At 47.3% G+C, this 21,751-nt stretch overlaps 1 protein-coding gene and 1 long non-coding RNA gene across 17 annotated transcripts in view; both read left to right on the top strand.

Moving 5' to 3' along the window:
- LOC127038114 (uncharacterized) overlaps positions 1 to 21,751 on the top strand; it is a 188,982-nt gene that overhangs the window by 85,828 nt on the left and 81,403 nt on the right. The gene's annotated exons all lie outside the window — the stretch shown is intronic.
- The window catches only part of MEF2D (myocyte enhancer factor 2D), a 177,984-nt gene that overhangs the window by 78,821 nt on the left and 77,412 nt on the right, over positions 1 to 21,751 (top strand). For all 16 annotated transcript variants that reach the window (XM_050930511.1, XM_050930505.1, XM_050930510.1 and 13 more), the window contains one exon: positions 20,220 to 20,499. In XM_050930511.1, coding sequence (XP_050786468.1) covers positions 20,446 to 20,499 — 54 coding nt within the window. In that variant the 5' untranslated portion in view covers positions 20,220 to 20,445. The remainder of the gene's footprint in view (positions 1 to 20,219; positions 20,500 to 21,751) is intronic.

The raw sequence follows: 21,751 nt of genomic DNA on the forward strand, positions 1-21,751 counted from the left end.
TATCTTTTAAAATTCCTCAGGGACCTTATTGAATCCAACCTCAATTTTTATCCTCGGAGCCTCCCGAGGATTGTACCTGACGCCTCGGGGATGGATTCTGTTACACAGGCGTACGGGCCTGATCCAGTCAATCCACTGCACTCAGCTTTGGAACGGACCAGGAACTCCTTGGGCCTGATTCTAATCTAACACATCTGTGCAAAGCAGGAGTCATTTCCCCTGAAATCCATGGAACAACACCGTTGTGAGAGTGGATTCAGGCCCACTGACTCCTGTCCAGTTTACTCTGGATTTACATCCGTTGGACGGTGGAATTTGGCTCCGTGAGGCTGAGCCGAGAGGAGCAGGACTCAGGGGCTTGGTCCCTGCAGCTGCATTTCCGAGGGTGAAGTTTGTTTCAAGGCTGCACTTTTGTTCGCTCTCCTTCCCCTCCCTGCGTCTGTAGGCTCGACACCGGAACCTAGATAGCATCATCCTGAAACCAGAATAGAAGCTTTGGAGGAGACTTTAACATGTTTGTGCGGTTTTGATCTTGGTTTGCAGATAAAGAGGTGCTAAACAATTCTGTGTTTGGTGACTTGTTACACTCCATGTCTCTGAGCACCAGGGCCGACGGGGAAAACACGCATGCACACAAACACTCACGCATGATGTCGTGTCTCTCGGCCTTCTGCAGTAGGGGGCTTTAGTGCAGGTTTGTGCAGCTCTTGCAACGAGCTGTCGATGGGTTTGCACCAGATGAGTGCTGGGTTTCATTTTCAGAGGGTGAGCGCTCAGAACTACAGCGGGAGTCTGAGTGAGTGGCAGGTGCTCAGCACCTTTAAAAACCAGGCCTTTACTGAGCAGCATTCAGTCCCACGCCTTATAGACCAGGGTTCCCTCTTCCCTGGGGAGAGGGAAATAAGCACAGAGTAAAATCCATCACTGAATGTGGTATCTTGCTAATGAACCACAATTGAGTGCTTGCAGATGAATTAATAAACTTCAGTTTCATTAAAAAAACGAAAGCTGTACCTATGGTACAACTTTAATTATTTTCACATATTGAAATTGTAATAAAATACGTGCAAACTAGCCAGAACGTCACAAGGAACTTGAAAAATTCAAAACCTGCCAACTTAATGAAATATTCCTTATTTCAACGTTCTGCAATTCCAGCAAGAGCATTTGGTGACTTCACAAGTTATGCGTTCCACTTTATGTATTTTCTGGAAGCCAATTTTTTTTTTGATGTGGTAGAAAAATATCTGTCTTTTGCTTTCTTTCCCAGTACCTTTATAAGTGTCTCTGTGCTGCTTTTACAGTGTCTCTGTGCCCCCTTTTTAGTGTCTCTATGCGCCTCTGATGCTATGAGCATGTGTAGCCAGATCTGGGGTGCAGTTCCAGACCAGTAAGGGGGTATGTCATCCTTCGCCCCTAAACCAATCCAGGGCTGTGTTTGACTTGGTGACTCCAGTTAAAGGAACAAACAGCTGGACAGTGACTCTTTAAAGGAGCAACGAAGGTTCATGTTCCTTGGATTGTTCCAGGACACCGGACGTTTCAGAACACATGTTTTTGAGGAAATTTGGGGCTGCGGGAGAACGTGGAGTCCCCTGACTCGTTGTGAACCAAGCCTGGTGGAAAAGCTGTGGTATTGCAGGTAGGCACCTCCATCCGAGATGTTGGATTGGGGCTGCCCAAGAAATGGACAGAAAGTGCGTGCTTGTGGCTGATTGTGGGTCTCCCAGGCAGAGAACTACAGTCGCAAAGCCTTAAGGCACTTATGGGTTATAGAGTAAGAGGTGACACACAACTCTTCACCGGTCAGGATGGCACCCCAGAGTGTAACAGCATCAGCCTCTACTGCTTGTGCTGAAGGATTAATGTCTGCAAACGGCTACATGTGGCAGAGTGAGGGGCCAGCTGCTGAAGGGGGACAAACACCCACCCCCTCTGTGCATAGGCTGTACTGGCATTCTGCCCCCCTCCAGAGCTGCCCAGAGAGGGGAACAAGTGGGGCAATTTGCCCCAGGCCGCCACGAGAATATAGTATTCTATAGTATTGCAACTTTTTTTTTATGGAAGGGGCCCCCAAAATTGCTTTGCCCCAGGCCTTCTGAATCCTCTGGGTGGCCCTGCCACCTCATGCTTGGGGGGATCTCCTGTAAAGATCCACACAGCTACTCAGTGGTCTCTTTTAAATCTCTCCTGTACTGTGATGCCTGTGTGCCAAGAACACAGCTTATCCTGCTGGCCAGAGTTGTTGTCTTGTTTCCTTGTGTTCCCCTGTCAGTCTGTATCACCCTCCTCTCTTTTTTCAACCAAAATGGCTTTTTTTCAAAGAATATTTCCATTTTGGTAAACATTTCCTCTTTGTTCCCCCCCACAAACAGCCAGAAACTGGAAAAAAAATAAAAGAATACAAATATTTAGCAAACCCCCACAAATACTTTGTATATTTTAGAAGTTTTCAGATTTTCATCAACAAAGTGAAAAATCTTCATTGGCAATTTTGGCGGGGGAAGGAATGATTGGGGGGAATCATTTTGCATGAAAAATGATTGCCATATTTGTGATCTGATTTTCCTGTGAGATGTTTAGACCAGCCTGTGAGATCGTTAAATGATGGCTTATTAGCACAGCTAAAGCTAGAACATGTGCAAAAAATAAAAATAAAAAAAGCTACAAGAATCGCCCAGGATTTGGTTCAATAAGTTAACTGTCGTTGAGTAACTACAATGTGATTCAGTTCAATATCCTTTGGAGGGGGAAGAAAGGTACCAAAAATTGACACTCTGACAGTAAATTTTAGAATGGAGGATTTTTCATTTTTTTATTTTAAAGGAAGCTGGTCAACAAGAATCTTAAACCAGTGAGGAAATTACAATCCTTAGACTCAGTGTGGCGGATAAGTAAGGAACAATAACTGAGTCACAGAAGGCATGCATAGCCCTCTATGAAAAGGAAACAGGAAGGCAAGAACTGTGGTTAAGTAGCCAAGTTCAAGAGGTTATTATAGCTAAATATGTATTTTTCAGAAAATAGAAATCGAGCTTTTATCTGTGGTAGTGATGGCTGGTCTTTTGGTTCAGCACTGCTATGGAACCCAGGAGATCTGGGTTTGATCTTGGTTCTGCCACAGATTTCCTTGGCCAAGTGACTTACGTCTTTTGACATTGCATTTTGGCCCAGTTTAAGGCCCTTTACGCTGGCTGGGCAGTCTGGTCTACTCCCAAAAGTTGTACCCTTTGAATTATACCGGGAGCACTAAAGTGGTATAATCCTCCTGGATGCAACTGTAGCAGTATAAAAGTGTTTATCCCGGGATAGTTGATTCTCACGTGGGAAAGGGAATAAATTATATTAGTATAAAGCACTGCATCCACCCTGTATTGGCATAATTGTATTGGTATAATTGTATCAGTAAAAAATCACACTCCTAACCAACAGTTATACTGGTACAAAATCAGTGTGTAGACCAGGCTGTAGTGTAACTGAGAATTCAGGCCTGTGTCTCTCTGTGCCTCAGTTCCCCATGTATAAAGTGGGGATAATAGCTTTTTATCTATCTTGTCTATTTAGAAAGCAAGCTTTTCAGGGCAGGGATTGTCTTGCTATAGTATGTACAGCACCTAGCACATCAAGGCTCTGAGCTCAGTTGGGGCTTCCAGGTGCTACAGACAATTATTAATAAGAATAACCATAGTGATGCTAGCAGGAAACAGCATAAACAATGCCAAGCGAAGTATGAGATGGAAATCGGGGGGCTACAGGGGAATATGAAAAGCAAATAGTCAAAGAGATTAAAGAACAAATCTTTCCACTCGGGAAGACCATCTCAGTCTTACTGGCCTGAGGCAGTGGAGGTACTCTCGTTCTTCACTAGCGCACCCGGGATCGGAAGCTTGTCCTCTGAAGTTCATGAGAAGCAGGAAGCTTGCCCAACAATTGGGGAGGGAGTGGGCCAGCTGGGAGTAAAATGAGACGTTAAGGAGGATAAAGGTAGTGCAGTGAAGCAACGTGATTTCATGCTGTTAGTGTTCACTACAGCCAGTGTTGGGGAGATACCTTGCCTAGATTGACTCCTTTCAGGTACCTTTTGTATAGTGAGATGCCATATAAAAACTGTATGAACCAGGTGAACCCTAGGGCTTTCTAATTAGATGTGTCCTCAGTGGACACAAGTCATTCAGGAGATGGTGAGGTAAATATCCTACAGATTCTGCGCTCTAAGGGCTACCATCCAAACCCCACTGAATTCCTTGGGAAGGATCCTGCGCTGACTTGAATGAGGTTTAGATCAAACCCCGAATCCATAGCAGGATACAAGTACTTCTTGCTGATTTCAATGGGAACTTGCCCAGATGTATAAATATAATGAAAATCTACTTGTAAGGATTTTTTCTTGGCATGGCTTTAGAGCTCAGGCTGCCAGTTCTAAGCCCACTTTATTCCTCTGCAAGAAAGAACTGAGCAACTCAAATCTAGGAACAGAAGAATATAGGAATTGTTAGCCTGGATTTGGTCTCCAGGTATCTCAGTATCCTGTCTCTGACAATGGCCAGCACCAGCTGCTTCAGAGGCCGGGGCAGGACACCCTGTAGTGAAGGAATAACCTGCTGTAACAGGGATATACCTCCACTGCCATTAAAAACCCACAGCTGGCTTAGGCTGCAGGGCTGTTTCACTGCAGTGTATCAGTCCCAGCGTCCAAGCCCTGTGAGTCTGAGACATCTGCGGGTGTCTGATTGCAGTGTGGACTTATCTAGGGTGGCCTGCCCCTTAAAGGCCAGGAGGCCTAGGGCTAGCCAGGCTTGGACAATCAAATGCCTCCAGCCTAAGGGGTAGAACTAATTGGTGATAGGTGACAGCCTGTTAAGCACTGGGGCCTCATAAAGGGGCAGAGAAGGCAGTTTGAGGAGGAACAGCAGGAAATCAAGACCATCCACAGAAGCCCCATTTAGGTTGGGTGTGGCGGGATTCTAGGGAAGTAGGCAGTAGGTCAGTGATCCATCCCAGAGTTGGGAAGACTGAAAGGTACCATAGGGGACCTGAGACTGTGCAAGGGGAATGCAGAGAAGCAGCCTGGGAGTCGAGGCTCTATTCGAGAGACACTGAAAGGTAACCCTAAAAGGACTGGGACCTGAGCCCAGAGGGACAAGTGCAGAGAAGCCCAAAGTGGGACAGAAGAACCTTTTGTTTGTCTGAGACTTTTGTTTGGCCTCTTCCTGGAAAGGGATCAAACACCGAGCGACTTGGCTGGATGCAGAGGCGGCTCTAGGTATTTTGCCACCCCAAGCATTGCAGGCAGGCTGCCCTCGGTGGCTTGCCTGCGGGAGGTCCCTGATCCCGCGGATTCATCCGCACGCCTGCGGGAGATCCGCTGAAGCCGCGGGACCAGTGGACCCTCCGCGGGCATGCCGCCGAAAGCAACCTGCCTGCCACCCTCACGGTGACCAGCAGAGCGCCCCCTGCTGCTTGCCGCCCCAAGCACGCGCGTGGCATGCTGGTGCCTGGAGCCGCTCCTGGCTGGATACCTGAGCAGTGTGAATCCCTGGGCGAGGGGAAATCGCTGCAACCTAGAGAGCTATGCTCAGCCAGCAGGGGGCGCTCTAGGGCAGCCACTCCCTGTGACACCTGCCCTAATGAAGGCGTTTTCCAAATCCTAATTAGAGGTTGGCTTTTTGTCCGGAAGCAGGAACATTTCACTCTTCCAAAAGTCTTGTTTTCTTTTTGAATACTAACTATTGTACCTCTAGCTCTTCTTGCTCTTCGTGTTGTTGTCCAAGCCAAAAAGTTTCCCTTTATCAGCTTTAAACATCCTGCTTTCGTCGACCATCCCCTGTCCCTTGCATTCTGGGACACGGCCCCCAATCTGCCTTCATTCAGTATCTCATCAGCTTTATCAGGTTCCCTCTCATTTATCTTCTCTATGAGCAATGCCAGTTCTTTCAGTCTCTCTTCATAGGAGAGATTTTTCCAGGCCTCTCATCATTCTTGTCTCTCATCTCTGAGCCCCTCCTAATCTCTCACTCTGCCCCGCTTCCCATCCCCTGCTGCCTAGGCATGGTACGAATGACAAAAGAGGGGCTCCGGGCGGGTTACAAAGTAGCGCAGCTCCGTTGCGCGGGTTGCAGATGGGAAAGCAGGTTTGAGAGCAGAAGGTCGGGAGACTGTCAGTGACACAAATACACCGATAAGACAAAAATCTCTATTTTGAATACTTTGCATGCCTGGAGCTGCCTTCCATCTACCACTCTCAATGTGCTTTGCAAACATTCCCTTTTTAAGACTCTCCATGCCCTTGTGGATAAATGTTCTGCAGATGAGAGATGTGGTGGCAGAACCAAGCGTTCTGATTCCCACTCCCCTTGCTCTTAACCACTAGAATCACATGTTCTTCCAAAGCAGGGAGTGGAACTGAAACCTTTGCCTTAGCTACTAGACCATATTCCTTCCCAGACCTAGGAATAGAACCCATGCATGTGATCTAGGGTAAGACTTTTAAGGGAGCCGACTCGTTTTGACTGCTTCAGTTTTCAGGAGCTCAGCTTGAGAGACCTGAAAGGGGCATGACTTTCAGAAAGGGCTGAGAATCCACTCCCTGAAAATCAGGCTGCTTAAAGCATCTTCAACTGGGCACTTGGAAATAACAAGTAATTTGAAAATCAGAGCCAGGTTTTCCAGGAATCTTTTTAAAATGCACTTGGGATTTTTTTTGTCTGCACAAATTCTTTCACTGATTTGAGAGATTAAGTAGTTTTCTTTTTTAAAAAAAAAAGATTACAATTCAGTTATATTAAAATATTTTTTTAAAACAAGAAATGTCATTGTATTACTAATAATATTGAGCTGATTAAAACTGAAAGGGTTTTTAAAATCCAAAGTGACATTTCACTCTCTGTGGGTTGTTCGCTTTGTTACATTTGAATGACCTTGAACAATGAAAAAGGACTGGGCAGTTTCTAGTCAATTTCCCTTTGAGCCTTTGAACTCACTGTCCTAGTGTGGGGTTCTGATTATCCCCTCTGGAGAGTGTATTTTTGCATTAGAGGAGGTTCAGGGACAGCCTGGAGACAAGAGCGATTAGGAGCATGGAGAAGCTCCCATGAAGAGAGACTGCAAAGATAGGAATTGTTCCAGTGTTGTCAGCTCTAAACTTCCAAAAAAGCCAAGTCAATCCCCTCCCGTCATCAATTCATGAGTTTGGCTTAAAAATAATGAGCTTTTAAACATAAATAAAACTTAGATTTTTATTTGCCTTCTGGTTTGGAAAGTGATGAGATGTACAGAATAATGAATGGTCTAGAGAAAGTGGATGTGGAATTTCTATTCACTGTGTCTTGTAGCATAAGAGCAAGGGGACTTTCAGTGAAATTGAAAGGTGGAGAATTAAAAAATGATGAAAGGAAATATTTTCCCCATACAATCCACTGTCCAGTAGGAAGAGATTTGGATGAGATACAAACCCTCTCATTGAATTGCCCGCTCCCTAAACCTGGGGGGTATTGGATCAAGTGGACCCAGATTCTTAAGCACTCCTGCTTATGCAAAAATATTTCCCAGTGGAGATGATTTTCCTCTCCCCTTTGCCAGTTGCAAACTCTGCTCCTTCACCCGTCTCTCCAATTTAAAGCAATTTAGCTAGAGTCGGGTATGAATTACTCAGTGCAGAGTTAACCAGCACCTGCTTGTATTTAATTGGCATGTCTGTTAATTGCTGTGATAGTCAGACTTGTATAATAGCGAGGAGGAGGGAGAAGCGATTCTGGAGTTCTCTGCTTCCTGCATTCTCTAACAGATTCCATAGCCCAGGCTCTTTGCTGTGTGCCTTGCAGAAGGGACCCACCAAAGATCTATTACCTTCTGACTTGATGGCAATGTATTGGGCACTCTTTAAAGGCCCCAGGTCCCTCAAGCCGGTGGGCTGGCTACCTAGGTCTCTTCTGAACTGTACAAATATTTGGTGTCCAGTAGCGCCTAGACGTCTCGACTGAAGTCAGCACCCTATTGCATGAGGTGCAGTGGGACTGCACAATGAGAGAGGTTAAAATCGAAACAGCCAGGAAAAGAACAGTTATTCCCACTTTGCATGTGGAGAGTGAGATGCAGACAGATTGAATGGTTTACCCACCGTCATATGAGGAGTCCAAAGAATTGGACCCAAATCTCCTGAATCCCAGCCCGGTGCCTTAACTGCAAGCCCATTCTGCCTCTTGGGAGACAAATTTCAAGTGCAGGCTGGGAAGTCTAGGCCTGAACCAAAAACCTGGAGTGGAATCCTGGACGTCTGGATCAGATCTAACCTTTGCCTTACTCTGCCAGATTCCCAGAGGGCCCTATCAATAACACATACCTCCTCTATAGGGCATGGCAGCTAGAGATCTCAGCGCGAGGCCCCTCCACCCATTCACAATCCCAGGTGTAGTCTGTGGGGGGTGTGGTGCAGTAGGATTGGAATGGAAGATCCTGCTTCCAGCTCTGCCACTGACTTGCTGTGTGGCCATGGGTGAGTCACTGCCCCTCTGCGTCTCTCAGACTTCTATAGCCACCATGACTGTAGTATTTGAGCACCCCACAATTGCCATCGGAGGTAGGACAATCCCATTTTACGAGCTAGGTAGGTCACACTGTGGAGCGCTCTAACGCTACTGTCATAAGAATTGTCTGGGTTGGGGCCCTGGCCCAGCAAGGCTGTGCCTAGTGGTCGGCGAGTGGTTGCGACGTATCTTTGGAGACGGTCTGGATAAAGCAGTAGGACTCGTGCAGAGCCACTGGCGTCTCCGACACAAGCGAGCGCTCGCCCGTCAATCTGCCGGGGCAATTCTTAGCGCCTTTTCTTGTCTCCACTTGCACCAACCGGCACAAAAACCCGACGAGTGAGGGAAGAAAAGTCGAAGAGCTGTTGCATGGTAATAGTTGCCATGGAGACCCCCTCATCCGTAGCCACGTGTTAAGAGCGTCTGGCTTGCTTTGTGCCCTGCTTTCAGAAACGCAAGATAAAGGTGATAGAAAAACATTGCCAGCGATGGAACTGGGATAAATTCAGGCCGGTTGGAACCAATGGAGTTAAACTAAGGAAGGACTGGTCCTAGATTCGAAGGCCAGAAGGGCCCATTGTGATCACCTGGTCTGACCAACTGAATTACACCACACCACAGACCTTCCCCAAAATAATTCCTACTGACTGTATGGGGTAATGTCTTATGCGAGGCTTTAAAGACCCGGGCCCAGTTCCTGCTCCCACCATAGATTTCCTTCTGTGACTTAGGCTAGTTACATAATCTGTTAATGATCGCACAGATCTGGGATGCTGCCGGGATGAAGGCTAGATCCTTGGATTGTAAGCACCTTAGGGCTGGGACCATCTTTTAGTACAGCGCCTAGCGCCATGAGGTCCTGGTCTGTGGCTGGGGCTCCCAGGTGCTACACTCATATAAATCAAACTAATGAATGAATAACACAGCTATGAGCTTGTGTAGTGTGAAATGGCAAAAGTTATGTATCAGGACAAAGCTGATCTCTCTCAACTTAATAATAATATTAATCGTTATTAATAAAACATTATTTGTATTAGGGTAGCACCGACAGGCTGCAGTCAAGGGTCAGGGACCCATTATCTTATGCACTTTACATCCACATGGGAGGAGGCGATCTCTGCCCTGGAGAATTTACAGTCGAAGGACAGCACAAATCAAATATTGGGACCATCCAGTGGTGTGTTAGGTCATAAATCTTCCCTCTCTGATGGCCATTTTTCATTTGCCCCTTGCAGAGAAAGGTCAGCGTTGTTATCCCTATTGTCCATATGGGTAAACTGAGGCACAGATCGGGACGTGATCTGCCCAAGGTCACCCTGTGGGCCAGTGGCAGGAACAGAACGCAGGTCTCTTAACTCGCACTCTCATGCCCTATCCATTAGACCTCACTGCCTCCCTGCTGTCTCAGCAATTCTTTTATTTCTGTTGCCTTCATTGCCCTGTGTCTTGGGTAGTCATTTGCGCTGGTAGAAGGCAGTGTCTCCACACCACTTGGCACTGATGTCGGTGACTGCACGAGGTGCCGGGTGCAAGGACCTCTCACTAGATTTCCTTTGCATGCAAGTACTGGCTGAAAGTACCCTGTTGTGGTTAGTCTAAGCAGCCACCGGTCTGGCTACTTGAAAGAATAAGTGGGTTTTAAAGTGTGTGTAAAGCTGTAGCATCACTAATGCAGGTGACTTGTCCCTTCTCTTGGCCAGCTGATCACCCTCACATTGCTCTGCATGGACCGGACCGTGAGCTATTGTCTGTCATTAAACAAGTGCCGCAAGCAATCTGTCTCTCCCTCCCTTTGAAACAGCCAGGCAGATGGGTGGATTTTCGAGCATCTTTAAGAATGTGTCTGTCAAAGGCTGGATTATTCTTTACTGACATCTTCACCTCTGCTTGGATGCTGAACTCAAAATAAAGCTGGTTACCTGCAAGCGGCTTCCTTTCTTTTCTATTCAGGGTCGTCTTCCTGTATTACAGCAGCATCTAGAAGCCTCCTTGTGCTAGGCGGATCCCATGCAAGGTCACTTCACCTAATTGATTCCCTTCCCTTGCAGGGGCCTGGGCCGTTGGTGCACCTCGGCCTCTCCCGTTCTCTGCCTGGGACACACGTCCATTTAGTCTCCTGAGGACTGAAATGCTTTAGCTGAGCTCAAGGTAGAGGAACGTGGGTGAAATGTAATGGCCTGTGATACACAGTCGGTCAGAGTAGATCAATGGTTCTCAGCCAGGGTCCTGGGCCTGCTGGGGGGCTGCGAGCAGGTCCTGGGCCTGCTGGGGGGCTGCGAGCAGGTTTCAGGGGGTCCACCAAGCAGGCCGGCATTAGACTCACTTGGGCCCAGGGCAGAAAGCCGAAGTACCACCGTGCGGGATTGCAGCCCAGAGCCCCACCACCTGTGGCTGAAGCTGAAGCCTGAGCGACTTAGCTTCATGTTGCCCCTATGCCGTGGGGCCCTGGGCAGTTGCCCTCCTTGATACCCCGTAACACCAGCCCTGGCTTTTATATGCAGAAAACCGTTGTTGTGGAACTGCTGGGCTGCGGAATTTTTATAGCATGTTGGGTTGGGGGGGGGACGATTCAGAAAGAAAAAGCTTGAGAGCCCCTGGACTCGATGATCTAATGGTCCCGTCTGGCCTTAAACTATAGGAAATGGGTGGGTGTTGCACAGACACCTAGTGAGAGACAGTCCCTGCCCCAAAGAGCTTACCGTCAGTATAGCCAACTGGTAGGTCGGGAAACTGAGGTAGAGAGTGAGAATGTGACTTAGCCAAGGTTACATGGCAGAGCTGGGAATGGAACCCATCTCTTCTAACTCTAGTGCCTTAGCCACTAGATACCACTGCCATTCTTGCTGCAGTGATACCTGAGTGGCTGCAGTCATATGAGGTTAGTTCCTCCTTTCCTGGTTTTTCATTGATGTGGGTTGATCTAGAGGGGGTGGGTCTTTCCACAGGTCTCCAGGGTTTTCTTTGCCTGCCCATTCATCCCTTGTTCGTACTTTGATCAAGGGCTCCTATCCTAGGATCTGTGTCCCAGGTGACAACGTCCGCTCGACTCTTAGGTACTGTTTCCATTTCAATCACGGAACAAGTGCTAGCTAACGGGGGCTGTCGTGTGCTCAGCACCTCTGAAGATGTGATGGTAAGTGACTTGCTCCCAGGATGATATACTCAGCCAGCAGCACAGTCAGTAACTGCACTCAGGAGTCCTGACATCAGCGCTGTGCTCACTGCTAGACAATACTGCCTCGGGAAGGCAGGAACGGAGCCCAGCGTCAGTTCTACAACCCAGAAATCAGGAGTCCTTGCTGCTGCTCTGACCACATCCACTCCCAGACCTGGGAAGAAAACACATTTCAGGTCCGTTCTCCCCCCCACCCAGTTCTAACCGCTAAACAATGCTCCCATCCAGAGCTGCAAATAGAAGCCGATGTTCTGGCATGCCCCTTCCACCTGCTCTAATCTCTAGTCTACACTCCCTCCCAGAAGTGGTAATGGACCCTAAGGGTATGTCTACACAGCAATAAAAAAAAAAACCCCATGGTACTAAGTCTCAGAGCCTGGATTAGCAGGCTCAGGCTATGGGGCTGAAAATGGCAGGGGTAGACACCGAGGCTGGAGTCCAGGCTCTGAGATCTCTCCCTTTACAGGGTCTCAGATTCTGGGCTCTAGCCCAAGCCTGAATGTCTACACTGCAGTGTTATAGTCCTGCAAGCCCGAGTCAGGTCAGCTGCAGCAGTATAGACAGGGTTGCTGGAACAATGTGTGTAGTGGGAGTGCTGAGAGCCATTGAACCAAACTGCAAACCCTGGATAGGATGGAAACCTAGCCAGGGGGCGTGGCAACACCTCCAGCACCCCTAGTTCCACACCTATGAGTGTAGATGTACCCCAAGAGTCTATAGCAGCTAGTCTCCCATGCTTCCTTCCTGGAAGAAGCTCCAGGTCCCAGTCCTCTGCTCAGTCCACTAGGCTACACTCCCTTCCTCAACAGAGGAACAGAACAGAACCCAGGCGTCCTGACTGACTTTGGCTCCAGACACTGTGGCTTCAGGGCTGCTCCCATATAAACTGTGGGTTTAGAAGAGTCGGCTCCAAGTTCCACACCTAGACAGATCTCCATTTCTCTCCCTTGCCTTATGACAAACATGACTTACGAGAAGGCGGGATGAAACCAGCAGAAGCTTAGCGTCTCGGAGCTGGGGGGTCTTGATTGGACTGTCAGATTTGGGAGCCTCGTTTTCCTGCCTCAGGGGGTCTCAATGTTGCTCATTATTGAAAAAGGGAAGAAAATGCCAGGACCGTGAGCAGAGACTGCCTTGCAAGTCATCCCCTTTGTATGAGGATTAACCCAGCCCCGTTCATTGACAGCCGAATCTCACAGTGGATCTTAATAACGCCTCGCTTTTCTGAATTCTTTTCTTCTCCCTTTCAGCGGTCTGAATTTGTCTTGGGCTATTTTTTTTTGTTGGTTTGTTTGAGGTGGAAAGGATGCATTTTGTAAAGTCACAGATTCTTTTTTTTCCTCTTTGTGATGGACACAGAAGCAGTGCAAAAAATTATTTTTCCTGCAGTGTTGTCTAGTGGTTAGAGAAAAGGACCTGTGCTCAGGATGCCGGCGGGGGGTAGGGGGTAGGGGTTAATCCAGGTCAGGAAGGCATGTTGTCTAATGATTAAAAGAAGGAGCTAATTGCCAGGACTCCTAGGTTTTCTTCCAACTTTGGGAGGTAGTGTTTTCTAATGGTTAGAGCAGGAGACTGGGATCCAGGACTCCTAGGTTCCATCCCCAGCTCTGGAAAAGAATATGGTCTAGTGGTTCAAGAAGGTGACTTGTATTATGATACCTGAAGGGGAGTGCTGTCTACCCCTGCCACTGCCACTTTGTGGGACTTGGGGCAAGTCACTTATGACTTGATTTTCAGAAGTGTTAAGTGTCCACTGCTCCTGCTGTAACTCTGATAACTTCAGTATCCAAATCTTTTTTTTTTAGTTCTGCTAAACTCTTGGCCTCAATAATACCTTGTTGCTAATCGTGGAATAGTACATTTGTGGGGAGCTCCTATTAACTCTGATGGTGCAGAATTAGACCCTGAGGCCTAAAACTTCAAATATGACAATTTTGGGTGCCATTTATGTACCCATCATCAGATGAGTGGGACTTGCTTTTCAGAGGTGTTAGGGATCCTTGACTCTGGTTGACTTTGGGAGTTTTGAAAAGAAAGGGTTTTGCCTGGTTTTGAAAAGAGCTGGGCAATGTTGCCAACTTGCACATTTTTAATGCAACATATAATTAACATGTGGAACTCACTGCTGCTGGATATTATTTAGACATGCAGTAGCCTTATGCAAAATAGGATTAGACATTTAACCTTTTCATGTTCTCTGTATGTATATATATTTCTTACTATATGTTCCATTCTATGCATCTGATGAAGTGGGCTGTAGCCCATGAAAGCTTATGCTCAAATAAATTTGTTAGTCTCTAAGGTGCTACAAGCACTCCTTGTTCTTTTTATTAAAGACATACACACTTATATATGATAAGATTAAACATTTGTAAGGGATGTAAATACTCATGTTTCAGGGCATGAACAGAAAGCGCATGAGTTAGGAAGAAATTTCTCTTGTGAGCAGATTATTACATATTTGTACATTAGCGGGTTGTTTGTATCGTCCTCTGAAGCAGCTGGTGCTGGCCATTGTCAGAGGCAGGATGCTGGGCTGCCTGGACCAAAGCTCTGATTCTGCACAGCAGCACGTTATGTTATTTCATACACCTTGAGCAGAACGTAGCTCCCTTTCAGCCTGAATGCTTTGTATTTCAGATGAAGGAAAGCAGAAAACAAAGAACCAACATAAAGTATCCATGAGAGAGTAATCACTGCAGATCGCTCCCCTCCCCATTAATTACTAGTTCGGATCCTCAGCTGCTGTAAATCAGCCTAATTTCTAGGCTGATACACGCTAGCTGAGGTCCATTATGTATATTTCCAGCGCCAGGATCCTTCCTGTTGTGATATAAACAGCTAATAATATGCCGGCTTGAGTTGAATGAAAAATTTCCTTTGAAACCCTTTTTAAAATAGCAAATACGCTTTGAGTAGAAATGTTTCATGTTTTGACCAAAAAAGAAAAAAAAATAATCGAACTCTTTGTTTAAACTCAATGGGGAAAAAGCCAAACAACTCCACTTTTTTCACTTTCCTCCGGGGGGCTGATTCATGGGACAGATCTCCTAGCAGACTAGCTGAAAGTTTTATCTTCTAGACCAGTGGTTTTCAAGCTTGTTTTCTTCATTTGCAGGCCCCTCAAAAATTTAGAATGGTGGTGCAGATCTCTTTGGAAATCTCTGACATAGCCTGCGGGACCCCCAGAGGTCTGCGGACCACAGGTGGAAAAGCACCTCTCTAGCCCATTCTTCTTAGCTGGCTAGACCACTGTCCTGATCTTATGTAGGAGGAAGTGGGTTACTTGGCTAGAGACCCTCATGGTCTGATCTGGTGCTGCAGAAGGTGGGCTGCTGATGGGCCAGTGATTTATCTTGATGTGGCAGAAAGCGGGATACTGAGCTAGTGGTCAGAAGAACGGCCACACTGGGTCAGAGCAATGGTCCATCTAGCCCAGTATCCTGTCTTCCGACAGTGGCCAATGCCAGGTGCCCCAGAGGGAATGAACAGAACACGTGATCATCAAGTGATCCATCCCCTGTCACCTATTCCCAGCCTCTGGCAAACAGAGGTAAGGACACAATCCCTGCCTGTCCTGGCTAATAGCCATTGATGGACCTGTCCTCCAGGAACTTAACTAGTTCTTTTTTGAATGGTCCCATATGGCATGTCCTATCTTATCATCATATAGAGCGGGCCCCCATCTCACATGATCATATCAGTCCCACTTCCCTTTTGCTGCCGCTCTTCCATTGCCAGACAACTGCAGTTGCACTGCTGTTTATTAACGGCAACAGGAAAGGTGCGTATGTTTCAGTGAAAGAAAGAAAACCTTGGTTCAGCTGTTAAATGTCATTTCAATACCATTTGTCCTTGTAAAGAACCTTGATACTGGGGAGGTAAAAAGAACTTTTTGTTGTTTGTATCTGTGGCCTCCTGTGAATACATGTGTCTTAGCATCCAAGTGTTCGTCTTTCATGGAAAATGAATAGTGGGTTTCAAAGAAGAAATCTTCCCCCTCGTAAGCTTTGATACCTGAGTCAATAGGACCGACAAAGAAGCCAATTCCTGCTACTGTGCCATTTTTTTATGGCATTATTAGCAAATGTGATTTATAGATGTACATATAAACCCTTTTACCCAGAATTAAAGTAACTGAGGCAGAAGAAATAAATTGGCAAACTTCATGGCAAGCTTATAAGGCTGGGATTGCTTAGCTTTTGGGGGTGTAGACTAGTTATTAGGACAGGGGGACTGGCAGTCCTGGGTATTTTTCTGGATCTGGGAGAGAGTATGGTCTAGTGTCAGAGCAGGGGCCTAGGAATCAACATTCCTAGGTTCTCTTCATAGTTTTGGTACATTAGAGAAGTGAATCAGTTGCTTGGTCTCACTGATATCTTGTGGCAATGAGTTCCACAGGTTAATGATGCTTTGTGTGGAGAAAAAAATAATATTTCCTTTTGTCATTGTGTGTGATAGGGCTGAAACTGTATTGGTGAAATCCTTGGAGATTTTAGGATGAAAGAGCTGGGACTGTGTTTATCTCTGGACAGCACCTAGCACACGAGCCCCGATTCTGATCCAGGCCCTCAAGTCACTGCTGTAATATAATGTAATATTATTATTGCTGTTTTTCTTGCTCCCTGTAAAAAGAAGCAGAGGGAAAAGCAGAGGCACAAATTTCATCCCCATTTTCCCTACCAAAACATGACATTTCAAGGAAAAATTATAATCCTGAAAGTTGAAATTTGAAAAATGTTGTCCTGCTGTTGTTACTGTCCACAGGAAGGAACTGTGCGGGGCTGAAAAACCCATCCAGGGAGCTAACACTTGGGCTGAAAAAGAAGCTGCCAAGAGCTTTTAAGGTTGATGTGGCGAGCAAGAACAGCTCAGCCTAGTAGAAAAATGAAGAGCTGCCAACTTTGAAATCCTATTGCATGCAGCTTAGCCCCACTCCCTGCTGAGACACGCTGTCTCGTTGGGGCTGGTTGTAATGCTAGACAGCTTGGTGCTTTGCCTTGCTGGGTCACTTCAGCCTCTTCCAAACAACCTCTGAAAAGATTTCTGCCGTTCAGGTCTCTTTCCAGGGCCATTTAGCAGGCGAGATTCAGGGCTAGCACTGAGTGTGGAGAGGAGAGGCAGGGTGGGCTGCGGGACGAGCAGCAGTCACAGACCTGGGCTTACGTCCCTGCTCTTCCACAAACTTCCTGTGTCACCTTGGTTAAGTCACTGGGCTGCCGCAGTTCCCCATTATAAAATGGAGAGGAAAGCATGGCCCTGCCTCACGGGAATGTTGTGAGGATAAACACACAAAAGATTGTGAGCTCAGGGACCTCAAAATGCCTCCGATTGCCTTATGCTCTGACTTCCCTGCGGCAGCATTCTGCCTGTGTGCTGCCGAAGGCAGGATCAGAGCCTGAATAAACCAATGAAGCACAATTATCCCCTTTATACAGATCAAGGAATTGAGGCCCAGAATGACTTGCGGGGTGTGCCTACATTGCAGTCAGGGGGTGTGATTGCCGCTCATGGAGACATACCTGGGCAAACTTTAGCTAGCTCGGGGAGCAGAGCTGTGGCAGGTGGCAACTCAGGGGATCTCGCTACTGGAGTAATTACTGAGGGATCCAGGCAGGTTTGTATAGCGCAGGTATGTCCCTCGAGCTGCAGTCACATCCTGTGACTTTAGTATAGAGACATACTCAGGAGTCTGTGTCAGAGCTGGGAATACAGCCCAAATTACCTACAGCCTAGTGCTCCCCACCCCCAAAATCCTTCCTCTCCATGTCACAGCTGATACCTGTCTCTTTATTGCATGCGGTGCTGCACACTGGATCCCAGGTTTCCTAGAGTAGGAGGAATAGCTAGCTGTTGTTATGGTTTTGTAATTAGGAATGAGTTGAGTTTTGTACTTAAAGCCGGGATTCCCTTGCTTGATGATGTGTGAAGAATGACAACACATCTGCCCCTCGCATTCCCCCCACCAGATTTCTGCGCTTGCTTTTTCTGAGGGCAGAATCTTAAACAGAAGGATTTAAATAAACACAGACATCAAACCAGATTGATCAGAGCACTCCAAATCCAACGAGTGTTAATAACAGAAAAACTCCAGGGCTGGCTTGGCTTCTTTTTTAAATTTTCTCTCTGATGCCCCTTAAGAAACACCTTTCTGCGTCAGCTTGGTTTGGGCTGTTCAGGTACAGATATTTTTAAAAAATGCAACATTGAAGATTCATGCGGAAAGCGGCGAAGAATTTAAATGAACCAGGCTAATGACCGGCCACTTGACTTCTCATGATTTAACCCCCCCCCCCACTGCTTTTTCAGAATGTCACAAACGAACAGAAATTCACTGGTTTATTATGGCTGTCTTCTCCCATCCTCACATGTGTACAAAAATGCTTCCTGTCTGCCCAGGATGGTTCTCTGCTGTCTCAACAGAACTGTGGAACTTGTGGCTAAGATATGACCCTGGATTCACTTCCCTGCTCTGTCCCAGCCTTGCTGCACAACCTGCAGCCGGAGTTTGAGTTGCTGAGCACCTGTGATTTGGGTTATTTTCGAAAGTGCTTCAGTTCCCAGTTAGGCACTTAATAAAGGACAGATTTTCAAAAGGGCTTAGCATCTACTATCCACTTCTACGCTGCTCCGTTTGGTGCCTGACTGAGACCGGAGGACTTCTGGAAAGCTGGTCGTGAATCGCTCTGCGTCTCTGTAAAATGGGGATAAATATGTGCTGGTGTCAGTGAAATTTCCATTCGCTGTAAGGCTCCTTGGTGCTGCTCATCAGCGCACGTGCAACAGACCCAGTCATTTAACAGTGTCGTCATCTGCCAGGCGGTGAGCCAGTAGTGCCCCCTCGACAGTGATACGTGACAGAGTCTGAAATGAGCAGTATCACAGGCCATTCAGAAACCTCCATTTCAAGAGATAGGTCACACAGTTGCCCTGTCCTGCGGCTGCTGGAGAGGTGTAAAGGGGCCTTATGGTAAATAAAAATCAGCCCCAGGAGTTCTGCCTCTCTTGCACTGTTGTCTGCCGTATACTGACTGGACACAAAAAATCCAGTTAGCATGGGCAGAGGTGGGGGAGATGCAGGCTCATTAACCCTCACCAGCCCCTGCTCAGCCAGGAGTGCCTACTACCTGCATCTTTTGGGCAGGAAGGCAGCAGGCTCCCAGTCGGGCTGCAGCTCCCATCCCAGCCCCAGAGCAGAGGGAGCCCAGCTGGGGTGGAGAGTGGGAAGTGGAAAGAATCAAGCGAGGGGGAGAGCAGTGAGTGATGGGTGGAGAGGGGATAGGAGGGAGCAGGGGGGCGGGACCTCAAGGGAAGGAGTGGAGAAGGTGGCTGGGGCCGTGGGGGAAGAGGCAGGGCAGGAGGGTCCAGTTTTCAGAAAGCAGAAAGTTGGCAATCCTATATGTGTTTGTACAATGCTTGGCTCAGTGAGGCCCCCATCTCAGTCCCGACCCCTTGGCCTTTCACGCAATAAATAATTAAACATAAGAAACCACTACAGGTGAATTTATGCCGAATCTTCATTTGTCTGCAGGCTGCCCAGATTTTTAGACAATGATATAAGAAATACCTTGGCTGGACAAACAGATCAGGTTTAAATTAGGCAGTGTGGAACCTGCTCTAGACACGGGTTGTGTCTTGGTATAACTGTTGGTTCAGGGGGTGATTTTTTAAATTGATATTGTAATATCAGTGCAACTGCTAGTACGGCCTCACTTACACAGGTATGAATATATGCACCAATATAGCCTAGTCCCCTTCCTGTATGGAAATGACCTTATCAGCATAGGCACCTTTACACCAGAATAGCTGCGTCTACACACTGTATAGTATAGTAGAGTTCAAGCAGTGTTTCGGCAAGGCCTAGGTTGACCTTTCACTCCCTGAGCAGTGTAGTTAAACTGAGTCCGCTTTCCTCCCCTCCCCTCTCCAACTTTCCCAGGTGCAACAAGCTTGGTAGAAAAATTCTTCCGTGGACCTAGCAATTGCCTCTCGGAGAGGTGGGCTCACTCCAGCAATGGAAATCCGCCTTCCGTTGATGCGGGAAGCGTCTGCACTGTGGTGCTACAGTGCTAGCCACGTCTGTCGTGTAGACATGAACTCAGATACAGCGGTGACGGGCACGGTATAAACAGAGAGAGAGAATGATTAGCTGCTTTCTGTTACGAGAGTTGATGTAGATAATCTTAATGCAGTTTTGTTTGTCCTGGATAGGAATTTTGCTCGGAGTCCTTTTATTTTTGTGGTGAATTTATTTCGATTGCAAGCTCCTCGGGGCCGGGATGGTGTCTCACTGTGCGTCTGTGCAGCACCTGGCACTGTGGCATCTGGATACCTCCTGGGGTCCTTAGGTGCTACCATGCTTTGGTTGAGACTGTCTTTTTGTGCTGTTTGTGCCACCCCTATCACAATGGGGTCCTGGTCTGTGACTGAACCCCTAGGGGCTATGGTAATATGAACAAAAACCATTAGGAAGGCTTTGCTTGAAAAAATTGTTTTAATTCCTTTTTTCCTCTCTTCCCTAGGTTTCTGAGCAGCCCCTGGAGGCCCAAAGCACCTGGAATTAACCAGACGGCAGAATAACATGAACTGAGAAAGAAGCAACCCGGATTTTTGTTGGTTTTTTGGTTTTGGTTTTAAAAACTTTTACATAACAAAAAATTCTTTCATGAAAACATTTTAAAACAGGGTTATTTTTCCCCTCCCCCGAACAAGAAAGTCATCCCCATACGGTGAGGATTTCCGGAGAAGATGGGGAGGAAAAAGATCCAGATCCAGCGGATCACGGATGAGCGAAATCGACAGGTCGGTAATTCCTGATTTGGTACCTTTTGTAGGGCTGATCCTGCTTCTTCCCCCAACCCTCAAAGACCAAACTCCCATTTATTTGTGCCTCAGTTTCCCTATCTGTGACATGAGGATAATGGCCTACATTTTCCACAGTGAAGAGCGATTTTGGCTGCCCAAGCTGAGACACCTTAAGAAGGCTGATTTTTCAGACAGTGCAGAGCATCTGCTTCCTGAAAAATCTTCCTTTATAGTGTCTCAAGTCAGGGCAACCAGAATCACTAGTCGCTTTGGCAAATGTGGGCCAGTGGCACGTGTGCACCGTTATAAAGTGTTTGAGATCAGCAGATGAAAAGAGCTCTAAGGGAGTAAACCAGCAGGTTTGTGCCTGGGGAGTTTTAGAGAAGCATTTCAGTTCGGTGCAAAGCAGTGGCGTTACTAAATAGCGGTGCATTAATGCGAAATCAGAGGCCAGAGGCTGCAGCTGGAGCTCTCCTCTTAGAGCTCAACAAAGCTTTTCCATTGAAACATTTTTTTCCAGATGAAAAATGCCTCCTTTCCCCCCATCCCTTGGGGGTTGTGACCCCGCCCAGTTGGGTTTAGCCTGGAGGCTCCTCCACCATGATGGAAGGGCTATTGGGCCAAATTTCAGTGAATGGTGTTGTGACCCGGCATGCAGTGTTTTAACCCCACTCAGGTTGGGGGAGTTGCCCCTTGGAGGGACGTTGCTGTGATCCTGAACGCCAGGTTGCAACGCTACTCAGTTTGGAGGGCAGCGTGAACTGCGGGGGCCGGGGGGGGGGAGAACTGTCTGTTTTTGCCCCCACCCTCTGGGTAGCCCCATCAGCACTTTTCAGGATAAGGCCCATGGTGTGCATATGGAGTACCAATCTATACCCTAGCAGCTGCAAGATTTTGGGCATGAGTGTGATACACCTTTGGCTCTGCCTGGGTTTTATGGTGACCCTGGGCTTGGCTTGCTATGTGCCAGGTGATATCTTGACCAGCACACGGGGGATTGAACTGCAGACCTCTCGACCTAAAGGCATCCGCTGTGCTGCAACCTGAGCTGAAGAGCCAAGGATCTGTAATTTGGAGCTGTAACACTGTATATCCCCGGTGGATTGAGCACAGATTGCGGGTGAGGGTGTCGGGTTCTATAATGATCTGCCCGTAATCCATCAGTGTCCCTGCAACACCAAAAGAGTGCACTGTCTCTGCTCAAACCGATGAGCGGGGGATTGTCAGTTTCCCTGAGTGTGGATGGCAT

Source organism: Gopherus flavomarginatus, chromosome 20, assembly GCF_025201925.1.
Source record: "Gopherus flavomarginatus isolate rGopFla2 chromosome 20, rGopFla2.mat.asm, whole genome shotgun sequence".
NCBI lineage: Eukaryota > Metazoa > Chordata > Testudines > Testudinidae > Gopherus > Gopherus flavomarginatus.